The 13,988-nt window shown below is 45.0% G+C and overlaps 1 protein-coding gene across 7 annotated transcripts in view; it reads left to right on the top strand.

The window, feature by feature from the left end:
- Positions 1–13,988, top strand: part of frmd4a (FERM domain containing 4A) — a 721,373-nt gene that overhangs the window by 667,429 nt on the left and 39,956 nt on the right. For all 7 annotated transcript variants that reach the window (XM_043714187.1, XM_043714188.1, XM_043714186.1 and 4 more), the window contains 2 exons: positions 3,299–3,432; positions 8,567–8,689. In XM_043714187.1, the coding sequence (XP_043570122.1) occupies positions 3,299–3,432; positions 8,567–8,689 (257 nt within the window). The remainder of the gene's footprint in view (positions 1–3,298; positions 3,433–8,566; positions 8,690–13,988) is intronic.

The following is a 13,988-nucleotide window of genomic DNA, read 5'->3' as shown; positions in this document are numbered from 1 at the left end:
CATTGCACATTCCTTTCACATTGCTTCAGTGGCATCTTGCCAAAGTTCAGTTTGCTGTTGTTTCCTCAGCGTGCTCACCGTTTCCTTCCAGCCGAACGTCCTTGCTGTCAGGGCAGGTGCAGACCCTGTGATATTTATTCGTTTCTTGCAACAACAGGAAGTTGGGGGAAAACTAACTGTCCAAATTACAAAGTTTGAAAACCCAGTGGGAGAGACTCCATAAGGAGTACAGTGGGAAAGCCGCTCTCCTTCCACTGAAATTGATTTGCAGATTCACAAACGAGAGAGATTCCACCTAACCAGTGCAGTGTATTTCGGCAGTGAGTAAACTCGTGCAGTTTTGACACAAACAGGAATGGTTTTATCAGCAAAATCAGGATGTTCCATTTTCCCGCTGTTGAGTAACTTCAATGTAATGAGTGTTTGATGTGAAGACTGAGATGGGGAAATCTGTCTTCACCCAGGGAGTGGGGAGCTGTGGAACTCTCTGCCACAGAAAATGGTTGAGGTCAAAACACTGAATATTTTCAAGAAGGAGGTAGATATACTTTGTAGGGGTAAAGGGGTCAAAGGGTATGGGGGAGAAAGTGGGAGCAGGGGACTGAATTGGATGGTCATACTGAGTGGTAGAGCAGACTCAAAGGGCTGAATGGCCTATTCCAATTTTCTAAGCTGCCAATCTGTGCCAACCTCTCTCGGCATTGTCACTAGTGGATCAGAGAGCTCTTGGCAGACCCTAGAACCCAATGGGGATTCCGATTAGAGGGAATAGAAAAAGGAAGGTTTGAATCCTAGAGAGAAAGTAAAAGAGGCAATACTTTATGATTATAGTTCTTAGAGCTAAGGGGACCAAAGGGTATGGGGGGAAAGCAGGAATAGGGGACAGAGTTGGATGATCAGCCATGATCCTGTTTAATGGTAGGAGCAGTCTTAAAGACTGAATGACTAACCCCTCATATTTCTCTGTCACTTCACATAAAGTCACCGAAATTTACTTCATAAAACTCCACTGGGCTACTTAAAGGTTGCATCTTTTGTCTCTGCAAGAATTAATTTTATTTTCTGGAATGAAAAGTCATTGAAAACATGCTGACTAACGCTTCCACATCCATGAGAATATAGCAATTTAAACCTCAGCTAGTGCTCTCTCAAGTTCAAATATTGACTCTTTCTTGTTCATTCAACAGGATATGAGCAATACTGGCTCGACCAGAATTTATTGCATATCCCTATTTAAGAGTCAGTCATATTGCCACGCATCCGGAGTCACATATATGTTAGCCGAATCCAGCAGTTTTTTTCCCGAAAGGATATTAGTAAATGAGATGGTTTTTCCCCGACAATTAGCAACAGATTCATGGTAATCATTATACTCTTAATTCCAGACTTCTATTGAATTACAATTCCACTACTTGCATTGTATGATTTAAACCACGGAGCATTATTTGGATCTCTGGATCAATAATCTAGTGATCGTATCACTAGCTTTCGCCTCCATCTATGTCAGTTGCTAACTACTGTTGTGTGGGGAATTGAGTTATCTGGAACAGGAAGATCACAGCATGGTACAGCTATATCAAACACTGACAGCTGAAAGTGTTCATGGTGTTCAGAAGAATTGGAAAATTATTGCATGCAAATCACAGGATGTCAGTATGCAGGGACAGCAAGTGGTACGTTAGACTTTATTGCAAGTGGGTTGGGGAAGAGGAACAAAATCTTGCTGAAAGTACAAAGGATTTTAGCGAGAGCACACCTGGTAGACTGTGTCCAACCTCAGTCGTCCATAGAACCCATACAGTGTGGAAACTGGCTATTTGGCCCAATGAGTCCACAGTGACTCTCCAAACAGCATTTCACCCAGACCCATCCCCCAACCCCAACCTTGCATTTCCCATGGGTAATCCACCTAACGTACACATCCCTGGACACTATGGTCAATTTAGCATTGCCAATCCAGCTAACCTGCACGTCTTTGGACTGTGGGAAGAAACTGGAGCACCCAGAAGGAACCCCAGTAGACCCGGGGCAAATGAGCAAACTCCACACACATTAGTCACCTGAGGCTGGACTTGAACTCAGGTCCCTGGTGCTGTGAGGCAGCAGTGCTAACTACTAAGCCACCGTGCTGCCCCTTCTGGTCTAAGGAAGGATCAACTCACCTTGGAGGAGATGTTACAAAGGCTCACTCGGTTGATTCCAAGGACAAGGGAGATTCTGTCTGAGCAACATTCCCTCTGAGTCACACGGCCATGGGGACCCTCTCCACCCACAGCTCAGTGGTACCACCATGCTTCAGAACCCATTGCTGTGCATGGACCTCCAAGGCGCACGTAAGAAATTAAAGGGAAAGGTGTTCCTGAGCAGAGATTGTACAGAATGGGTCAGTGCTCCAAGGAGAGTTCAGGTGAGCAAGAGTTGATCTAATTAATATATATATTGCTTAGAGGTAGACATTGAAAGGCTACTTACCCCGATTGGAAAGTCCAGTGTCATCACTAAATCGTCAAAATCTCAGGACAACACACTGACCATTTAGGACTGAGATGAGGAGAAATGTTTTCACTCAAGAGGTCAGGAATCTTGGGAACTGTGCACCCAGAGTGATGTAGTTGCTCAGCTGTTGAGTGAATTCAGGAGGGAAATGGGTTGCTGTTTGTGTGGTAGGGGAATTAAAGAATATCAGATAGTGTGAGATGGAACAGCAGAGTGGTTCAAGGGGCTCCCATATCTTATGTTTTTTCAATTCGTTTTGGTGCTGCTGATTAAACAGAGTTCAGGAGTTGGGAGGGTGGAGGGGATGGAAATCGGCCACAATTCATTGGTCACATAGTTGCTGGTGAGTGTTTCACAATGGTCCATCACATCATCTCTTTATGAGGGCAGGATTAACTAGAGCAGCATGCCTCAGTAATCAGGTATGTACAGAATGAAGTTGAGGAATGCAGTCCAGACGCTGGTGAAAGATATTGGACACTGCCCAGTCTCTCTGAAACCCAATCCCAGCAGAGGAAGTCCATGACGAACTCTTAGTGACACTGAAAATCTTCAGAAAACATTGATCTGGCAGACCTTTAATTGTAGCTTCTAGCAACATGAGCTTAGAATGTTGAATCCTTTCTCATTTCAAGACATGATTAATACAAGAGACCATCACCCATAAATGTAATCCCTCCCATGTTCTTGTTGTTCCTTTGTTACAGTCATTTGCTGATAAAGGAAATGTTTAATTATCACATTATTTCGTATTGATGTGTTGACTGCTAGTTGCTTGAGTAAACAGTTCCTTTGTCCACAGGATCCCAGGAATCAGACAGCTCTCAATCTGCCAAGAAGGACATGTTGGCTGCCCTGAAGTCTCGACAGGATGCTCTGGAGGACACCCTCCGAGTTCGACTGGAGGAGCTGAAGAAGTTGTGCCTGAGAGAAGCGGTAAGTAGAGATAGGCAGCTTCTTAACCAGTGACAGAACTCCTGGTTCCACTGGTTATACAGAAAAGGCTGGAGAGTGGAGTTGAGGATTCTCAGATCAGATTGAATGGCAGAGCAGACTCGATGGGCTGAATGGCCTACATCTTGTGGTCTTCCATGCTGGACCAGAGCTTTGGAGCAGTTACTGAGGGACGTACTCACTCCTGTCCCTGAACTGGGAATACAATAAAAGGGAAGGGATGTGCACCTCCGGGCAGACAAAATAAAAATTATTTGGTTTATAGACTGAGCGAAATAGCCTGTTCCAGGATAATTTGCTTTAGACTTAGAACAGAGGTCCCAAATTAGCATAATATTTGGGAACTGAGGAGGAACCCAATGCTGGCAGGGGGTACTTTCAATTTAAGGCAACATATTTTAAAATTATCTTTTCCTTTTAAGACTTGAAAATGCAAGGTTTGTGTGACGGAATAACATGTACAAGCTTAGGAACTTTTCCCTTAGAGTAGGCACCAGTCTGCCTCAGCTAGAACTGAACATCTTAATGGGTACCTGAGTCTGAACATCATGCTCCCAGCACCCAGAAAGATATTGCTTCCCATGTAGGACAATGACTATCGCAAAATGATTGGACCACTTAGAGTCATTGAAATGTACAGCATGGCAACAGACCCTTTGGTCCAAACCGTCCATGCTGACCAGATATCCCAACCCAATCTAGTCCCACCTACCAGCACCCGGCCCATATCCCTCTAAACCCTTCCTATTCATATACCCATCCAGATGCCTCTTAAGTGTTGTAATTGTACCAGCCTCCACCACCTCCTCTGGCAGTTCATTCCATACATGTACCACCCTCTGCGTGAAAATGTTGTCCCTTAGGTCCCTTTTGTATCTTTCCTTTCTCTCTCTAAACCTATGCCCTCTAGTTCTGGACTCCCCGACCCTAGGGAAGAGACTTTGTCTATTTATCCTATCCATGCCCCTCATGATCCTACACAGACAAGCTGCACAACCTCCTCATGTTTTGTCACAGGTCACTGTGTTTTGGTTACACATTAGCCCAGATGTGCTGTTTAACAATCTACGCCCTTGGAGGTTAGTCTTGCGGATTAGGTGGTAGATAATCTTTCAAAGAAAGAGGGTCATTTTACAGTTTCTGATGAGCCAGTTGAAATCTGCAATTTCCTGGTTTCCCACTACGGGCCTTGTCCAGGTGAATGATCCAGGCTCTTCAAAGCTCAAGGCTGACTAATTCTCGATGGAGTGAGTGGCATCAGGAGCTCAGAAGGAGGCTGATCCTTTACCATCTCCATTGCAGGGCCGACCACAGTTACAAATTATATCTCACTCCCGAGTCTTGAGAGTTTTCATCAATTCACATGGAGGCAATGGCCTAGTGGTATTATCGCTGGACAGTTAATCCAGAGACCCAGATAATGGTCGATGGTGGAATTTGAATTCAATAAAAATCTGGAACGGAGAGTTTAATTATGACTGTGAATCCATTGTCAGGAGAAATCCATCTTGTTCACCAATGTCCTTTAGGGAAGGAAACTGCCATCCTTACCTGGTCTGGCCTACATGTGACTCCAGACATACAGTAATGTGGTTGACTTCTAACTGCTCTCTGGAAAGATTAGGTATGGGCAATAAATGCTGGCCTAGCCAGCGATGCCTTTATCCCGTGAATGAATAAAGGAAATAAAAATTTTTGTTTTATTTTCATTCTGTAAGAATGATCTTTAAGTAATGACGGTGAATGCAGTCAGCAACTCTGTAATGTTGGCAGCATTGTGTCACGCCAAGTCTTTACTGTGACAGAGCTGCTGTGTTAGGAAGGGTTTTACAGTATTGGGTGACAGGGCTGACTCCCCACCCAAGCCTTCCTGCACGCCTGGTCTCCATGCCATCATACACTGCCCACAGAGTGGCTAGGTGGGGTGAAGAGACTGTCACACATCCTTTGCAATGGTCTGGAGACAGGAAACAGCAGTTGATTTTTGTCAAGGTTTGTCCCGAGCAGCTTCACAACACAGGACTGTTTCCCTGGGGCACAGACTGGGACAAATATCAACTACATCTGGAGGACCCTCAGCTCCGTCGATCTGCCTGAAATCTGCTGCTCTTCCAAATCATAGAGTTCTCCTCGATCAAATCGTACAGACTTACCCACTCCAAAGTCCAATACTATGTTCTCAGGGACACACTAACATTTCTTTTGATTTGATTTATTATTGTCACACGTATCTAGGTACAGTGAAAAGTTTTGTTTTGCGTGCGGTACAGAGAGATCATACCAAACACAAGTGCATTAGGGGAATAGGACAGAGCGAGGAATGCAATGTTACGGCTGCAGAGAAGGTGCACAGAGAGTGAGATCAGCATTAAATTTAAAATGAGAGCTCTATTAAGTTTCTATTAAGAAGATAAGAGTGGGGAAGAAGCTGTTCTTGAATCTGTGCATGTGTGTATGTGCGCGTGTGCGCACGTGTGTGTGTATGTGTGTTTACGCTTTTGTATCTTCTGCCGGACAGAAGAGGTTGGAAGAGATTGTAACCGGGGTCGGAGGGGTCTTTGATGATGTTGGCTGCCTTTCTGAGGCAGTGGGAAGTATAGATGGAATCAGTGGGTGGAAGGTTGGTTTGTGGGATGGACTGGGCTGTGTTCACAACCCTCTGTAGTTTCTACTGGTCCTGGGCAGAGCAGTTGCTGTACCAAGAGGCCACTGAACAGCCTCAGTAAACAGATGGGCTGGTGACTCTGAGAGCCCTTTGGGCTTGTCACTGGAAGCATACAGTAATTGTCACATGTATTACAGTCAGGCTGAGCTGTCGAAGAGTGTATCATGCTTAAATGGGAAAAGGTTGGTGATTTGGTGATAGTGACTGCAGTTCGGTTATCTTTACTTTAGTGACGGAAAGGGATAGGTCTCTACTGCAGGGCAAACGTTATAGCTGAGGGAAAGGCAATTACAGTGCGATTAGGCAAGATTTAGGATGCATAGGATGGAGAAGGAAACTGCAGGGGATGGACACAATTGAAATGTGGAGCTTATTCAAGGACCAGTTACTGTGTGCCCTTGATAAGTATGTACCTGTCAGGCAGGGAGAAAGTTGTCGAGCGTGGGAGCAGTGGTTCACTAAGGAAGTGGAATCTCTTGTTAAGAGGAAGAAGGCAGCTTATGTTAGCATGAGATGCAAAGGCTCAGTTCGGGTGATTGAAAGTTACAGGTTAGCCAGGAAGGACCTAAAGAGAGAGTTAAGAAGAGCCAGGCGGGTACATGGGAAGCCATTGGTGAATAGGCTCAAGGAAAACCCTAAAGCTTTCTATAGCTATATTAGGAATAAAAGAATGGCTAGATTAGGGCTAATCAAGCATAGTGGTGGGAAGTTGTGTGTGGAGTCAGAGAAGATAGGGGAAGCGCTAAATGAATATTTTTCGTCAGTATTCACACTAGAAAAAGACAACGTGGTCGAGGAGAATATTGAGATACAGGCTACGCAAATGTTGTTCCCTTGTTCAAGAAGGGGAGTAGAGACAACCCTGGCAATTATAGACCAGTGAGTCTTACTTTGGTTGTGGGTAAAAGTGTTGGAAAGAGTTATAATAAATTTATAATCATCCAGAAAGGGGGTAGGGATAGTCAACACGGTTTTGTGAAGGATAGGTAGTGCATCACAAAACAGGGTGGATGAGAGTAAAGTGGTTGATGTGGTGTATATGGATTTCAGTCAGGCATTTGATAAGGTTCCCCATGGTAGGCTATTACGCAAAATACTGAGGCATAGATTGAGAGTGATTTAGCGGTTTGGATCAGAAATTGGCTAGCTGAAAGAAGGTGGTGGTTGATTGGAAATATTCATCCTGAAGTTCAGTTACTTGTGGTGAACTGCAAGGATCTGTTTTGGGTCCACTATTGTTTGTCATTTTTATAAATGACCTGGATGAGGGCGTAGAAGGATGAGTTAGGAAATTTGTGGGTGACACTAAGGTCGGTAGAGTTGTGGATAGTGCCAAAGGATGTTATGGGTTACAGAAGGACATAGATAAGCTGCAGAGCTGGGCTGAGAGGTGGCAAATAGAGTTTAATGCAGAAAAGTGTGAGGTGATTCACTTTGGAAGGAGTAACAGGAACGCAGAGTACTGGGCTAATGGTAAGATTCTTGGTCGTCTAGATGAACAGAGAGATCTCAGTGCCCTTGAAAGTTGCCACCCAGGTTGATAGGGTTGTTAAGAAGGCAGACAGTGTGTTAGCTTTTATTGGTAGAGAATTGAGTTTCGAAGCCATGAGGTCATGCTGCAGCTGTACAAAACTCTGGTGTGTACAGTTCTGGTCACCGCATTATAAGAAGGATGTGGAAGCTCTGGAAAGGGTTCAGAGGAGATTTACTCAGATGTTGCCTGGTATGGAGGGAAGGCCTTACGAGGAATGGCTGAGGGACTTGAAGCTGTTTTCGTTGGAGGGAAGGTTGAGACATATAAGATAATTAGAGGGCTAGGTAGGTTGGACAGTGAGCCTTTTTCCTTGGATGGTGATGAATAGCACAAGGAGACATAGCTTTAAATTGAGGGGTGATAGATATAGGACAGATGTCAGAGGTAGTTTCTTTCCTCAGAGAGTTGTAGAGGCATGGAACGTACTGCCTGCAACAGTAGTAGACTCGCCAACTTTAAGGGCATTTAAATGGCCATTGGATAGGCATATGGATGAGAATGGCATAGTGTAGGTTCAATGGGCTTCAGATTGGTTCCACAGGTCGGTGCAACATCGAGGGTGAAGGGCCTGTACTGTGCCTGAAATGTTCTATACTCTATATTCTAAGTTGTATTTTACTGTATTTTCAGTAACGTGCACTTTAAAATGTTTTGACATGATACTTTTACATTGTTGTGTGAAGTATATTTTTCCGAACAACAAAAATTGCACGATAGTCATAAACATGTGCTCTTTAAATACAGCTCTTAGTCCTGAACCCTTATATCTCCCTAACATCAGAGCAGCCTCAATCTGCAGGGACAGACCAAGGGATGGGAGGTGGGATAGCATGGACAGGATGGGGCAAATGTTTTTCTGTACCTTAAATCATCAGATGTTTCTCCTTTATTTTTGGGTATTTTTGTTTTGGTTGCAGGAACTGACAGGAAAGTTGCCAAAAGAATATCCCTTGGACCCTGGAGAGGAGCCTCCAACTGTCCGCCGTCGTATTGGCACCTCCTTTAAACTGGATGAGCAGAAGATCATGCCCAAGGGAGAGGTAAGACTGGAGTTACTCAGAACGTCCAGCACCAAAACAGACCATTCGGCCCAACCAAACTCAGGCTTGCGTTTGCCTGGGCCTCTTGCGATCTTCCCTCATCTCGCACCTTCCTCCTTCATATCTTTATCTGCTTTCCCTTTCCTGATTGTGTCATCTCTTCATTCTGGTATCATCTGTAGAAACCTTTATTGCAACATTTGCAGTGCCTCTGTGTCCTTTTTATGTTAGAGAGTTGAACCATGCAGAGTGCCTTCTTGTTTCTCATTGGGCAACTTTCAGCTTGATCTAATGGGTGTTCCTTTCTCAGGGAAGTCAAAGGAGCAGGGAAGTGTGTTGTGGATAATGTTCGAATGAGGCTGACAAGGGATTCATGGTCACCATTAGACTCTTTTATTGGATTCAGATTCCACCATCTGCTGTGGCAAGATCCCAACTCAGATCCCAAGAATATTTCTTGAGTCTCTGAATTAATAGCCCATTGCTGATACCACTAGGCCATCACCTCCATTATCTCCCTGCGTAATTCTGGGGATGGCAGGACTGACGTATGAAGAGAGTCTGGATCAATTAGGACTGTCTTCACTGGTCTTTAGAAGATTGAGAAGCAGTCTCATAGACACCGATGAAATCTAACAGGATTAAATATGGTTATCACAGGAAGGATATTCCTGATAACCAGGGAGTCCAAGACCCTCAGGTCACAATCTATGGATACGGGGTAGGCCATTTAAGACTGAGATGTGGAGAAATTACTTCACCCTGAGAGTGGTGAACCTGTGGAATTCACTATCACAGAGAAGTCAAAGCATTGAATATTCACAAGAAAAGGTTAGAGAGAGTTTAGATTAGATTAGATTAGATTACTTACAGTGTGGAAACAGGCCCTTCGGCCCAACAAGTCCACACCGCCCCGCCGAAGCGCAATCCACCCATACCCCTACATTTACCCCTTACCTAACACTACGGGCAAATTAGCATGGCCAATTCACCTAACCTGCACATCTTTGGACTGTGGGAGAAAACTGGAGCACCCGGAGGGGACCCACGCAGACACGGGGAAACTCCACACAGTCAGTCGCCTGAGGTGGGAATTGAACCCAGGTCTCTGGCGCTGTGAGGCAGCAGTGCTAACCACTGTGCCACCGTGCCGCCCTAGTTCTTAGGGCTAAAGGAATCAAAGGCTATGGGGAGAAAGCAGGAACAGGGGACTGAGTTGGATGATCAGCCATAATTGTATTAACTGACAGAGCAGACCCGAAGGGCCAAATAGCCTACTGCTGCACTAATTTTCTATGTGTCTATCTTTCTGCAGCTCTTCCACCCCAATGGTAGTGGGTTGGCTTTGCCCTCGCTCACTTTTACTCTTTCCCACCTGATTGTGCCCAGAGCTGGAATTCTCGCTGGAATTACCAGCAGATTCCACCCCCCCCTCCACCTCCGAGACTTGCATCCTTGGCTTCCCACATTTGCTTCAGTGTGTGCTAGCCCACAAACATCAGCCACAAGCTGGAGGTCAGCTGTGTGTTAATAACTAGGCATAAGTGAGGACTGCAGATGCTGGAGATCAGAGTCTAGATTAGAGTGATTCTGGAAAAGCACAGCAAGTCAGGCAGCATCCGAGGAGCAGGAAAATCAACGTTTCGGGCAAAAGTCTTCCTGATGAAGGGCTTTTGCCCGAAACGTCAATTTTCCTGCTCCTCGGATGCTGCCTGACCTGCTGTGCTTTTCCAGCACCACTCTAATCTAGACTCTGTATGTTAACAACACCAGATAAAACCTGCCCACCACCTCAAATAAAAGACAAATACTGCAGAGGTCTACAGTGAAGGGATGCACATGTTCGGTGTATTAGCCAGGGTAAAATGCGGGGATAGGATGAGATGCTGTTCACAGGTTGGTGCAGACTCGATGGGCCAAATGGCATCTTTCTGGACTTTAGGGATTCTATGATTCCACGCCAGAACTTTGGAATAAAAATAGGAAATGCTGGAGAATCTCAGCATTGTGAAAATAGAGTCAGTATTTCAAGCCTGCTATGACTCTTCTGAACTAATGAACGGTCATACCAGACTCAGCATTGATAGGTAGGGTAGTAAGGGTCAAGTCTCGGGGTAGCGACGGTAAGGAGGCAGATTCTATCCGTTAATCCAGTTGCAGTCAGAATTACCATCAGCATGAACTGTTAATTGCTGAAAAAGTGAAGACTAATTGGGAAGAATGTTGAGAGTCAGTGATAGTTTTGAAGATGTTTGTTGTTGAGGGAGGGGGAAGCTGTGGGTGTCAGCCCCAGCGACAAAAGGCAAAGCTGACTCACTGGGGCAAGGAGGAACTTTAAATGCAAGTGGGACCCAACTGTTGTCTTCACCATGTAGGCTATTCCAGGCAATCGTATTTCTGGCTGTAGCCCAGTTGAAGGTCTGTGCTGCTCACTCAGCATTAACAACTGAGAACAGGATTAGTAGGAGAACAGAAGGATTAGTAATGAAGAGGAATTATGTACCACGTGCTGAACTATTAGCGCCTTGTCTTAGGGAGTGTCTTTCACATATTGCTGCCAGCCTTGCATGTTGCTGAATTCAGAAAGAATTATTTCTCCAAAGCTCCTTGCACTGTGGAAACAGAAGACCTTGCGGTTTGCCGAGTTTATTTTCATTCGGATTGGAAGTTCTGAGGGATAGAAACCAGTGGAGCTGTGGGGACAGACAGTATTATGTTTGAAGGGATATTACAGAAGCTGTGAACCCCTCCCCCACCGAGTGCCAGATGTGACCCGGCTTTGTGCCAGTGAGTGAGGTTGGTGAGCTGTGGAGAGCTAACAGTAGTTGCATTGTGTCACACTATCAGTTCTGCAACTCACATATCTCATTTATCCCTCACTCCTTGTGTATGTGGTTTCTTTCACACAGGCTACTTTCTCTCTTTACCCAGATCCAATTAACACCACAGTTGTTTGGCAAAATTGGACCGAATGACAAGAAAGCATAGAAACGTAGGAACTAGGAGCAGGAGTAGACCATTTGGCCCTTCGAGCCTGCACCATCATTCAATATGATCATGGCTGATCATGCAATCTCAGTGTCCCATTCCCGCCCTCTGTAAGGGCCATGTCCAGCTCCCCCTTGAACGTACCTAACAAACATTTTGTTCTGGATTGACCCTGAGAGCACTGGAAGCTAAGAGGAGTTTGAATGGAGGTGTTTAAAAACACTGGGCATGGATTTCAGAAGATTAGCATAAAAGCAAAGTGCAATTTAAAACAAGCTTGCTATGCAGTGAGTGAGTAAGGTGAAGAACATAGCCTGCGGGAGTGGTATACTGGGTTCAACAGGAAGATGTCAAAAGGAATTGGACAATGCAATAACTGGACAGAGGCTGGTACCCTGTCACCAAGTCACCCTTTATTTACTTGTGCAGAGTACGCAGTGCACTGTACCCAGTACACAGTGCACAGTATACAGTACCCAGTGCACTCTACCCAGTACTCAGTACACTGTACACTGTACACAGTACCCAGTATACAATACACAGTATACTGTACACAGTACATAGTATATTGTACATAGTACGCAGGCTGTGGCCAGCCAGTTTAGAGTTAGTTCCCTGAACTGAGGAGATTCTAAATCTGCAGTTAGTTTTTTTTTGTTAATGAAGTAACTGCACAGAGGATGATATCCCAACACCAAGTCACCCTTTATTTACTAATTCACAGTATACTGCCTGTGGCCAGCAAGCTCAGAATCAGTTCTCATCTGAGGAGATGCTCATTTGCTGATTATATATTTTTTTTATTTCTCCCGATCACTACTGCCTAACAGTGATAGTGCTTATTATACCCCAGCACCTGTTGTGTATGTGTGTGTGTGTGCGTATATGTATACACGTGTGCAGGTGTCAGACACAGTGAAGAAACGAGTGTAGAAACCTTTATTCATATTCCACCATCAGGAAGAATAAACAGCCAAGTGGCCAGTGACAAGCAATGACTTCTCATTAAAGGGTCCCGAGTTAGTTTTTTTATTTTCTTTTTTATTTTTTTTTCTTCACTACCACCTAACTGCGGTAGTGCTTATTTTTTCCCCAGCACCCATGTTGTGTGTGAGCAGGTGTGAGACACAGTGAGAGACACAAGGTGCTCAAATCTTTATTCAATTTCCACCACCAGGAAGAAAGAAAACACTCGAGTGGCCAGTGACAAACACTGCCCTTCGCATTAAAGGGCAATGCTGCGTGATCAAACAGTGAAGGGGAGGGCAGGGGTTAAATTAAAATAGAGTTGGAGGGGGAAATAATGCCCTCCACTCCCTGCGGCGCCCACCTCTCCCTGAACAACTCCAGGGCGTTGGTGGACACCGCGTGCTCCTTCTCCAGAGGCACCCGGGCTCTAACATAACCGCGGAAGAGGGACAGGTCCCCAGTTAGTTTTTTAAATTTTTTTTTCATTTTATATATATATATATATAGTTTAAACCCCCCCCCCCCCCAAACTCCCACCTAACTGCGGTAGTGCTTATTTTTTCCCCAGCACCCATGGTGTGTGTGTGCAGGTGTGAGACACAGTGAGAGACACAAAGTGCACGAATCTTTATTCAATTTCCACCACCAGGAAGATAGGAAAACACCCGAGTGGCCAGTGACAAGCAGTGCCCTTAGATCCCCAGTTAGTTTTTTTTTCCCCCACACTACCACCTAAGTGCGGTAGTGCTTATTATATATTTTTTTTTCCCCAGCACCCATGGTGTGTGTGTGCAGGTGTGAGACACAGTGAAAGACACAAAGTGCACGAATTTTCTATTCAATTTCCACGACCAGGAAGATAGGAAAACACCCGGGTAGCCAGTGACAAGCAGTGCCCTTAGATCCCCAGTTAGTATTGGTCAACCAGTGCCGCCTGATTGGCCCAGGTTAGCAACCCCAATTGACAACCTCATAGTCACCATCGTCCCCCTGGTTCCAATCAGTAGAGATTATTAATTTTAAGCAAGAAATTGCAGTGCTATGGGAACGGAGCAGGGCTGTGGGACTAAATGATTTGTTTACAAGAGTGTCACCATACATTCAATGGGCTGAATGTCCTCCTTCTGTGCTGTACTATTCAGTGATCTCATGTCTTTTTATTCTTACCCTATTGGATGAAAATGATCATGGGTTTGGGAGGTGCTGAATTTCTGTCGTGTGTCATTGTAAAAGGGTACACCCTGCTGTTGCTTAGCATTGATGGTAGGGGAATGAATGTTTGTGGATGTCATACCAATCAAGTGGGCTGCTTTGTCCTGGATGGTGTTGAGCTTCTTCACTG

The sequence above is a fragment of the Chiloscyllium plagiosum genome, chromosome 23 (assembly GCF_004010195.1).
Source record: "Chiloscyllium plagiosum isolate BGI_BamShark_2017 chromosome 23, ASM401019v2, whole genome shotgun sequence".
NCBI classification, from domain to species: Eukaryota; Metazoa; Chordata; class Chondrichthyes; order Orectolobiformes; family Hemiscylliidae; genus Chiloscyllium; species Chiloscyllium plagiosum.
This window is presented reverse-complemented; position numbering and strand designations above follow the sequence as displayed.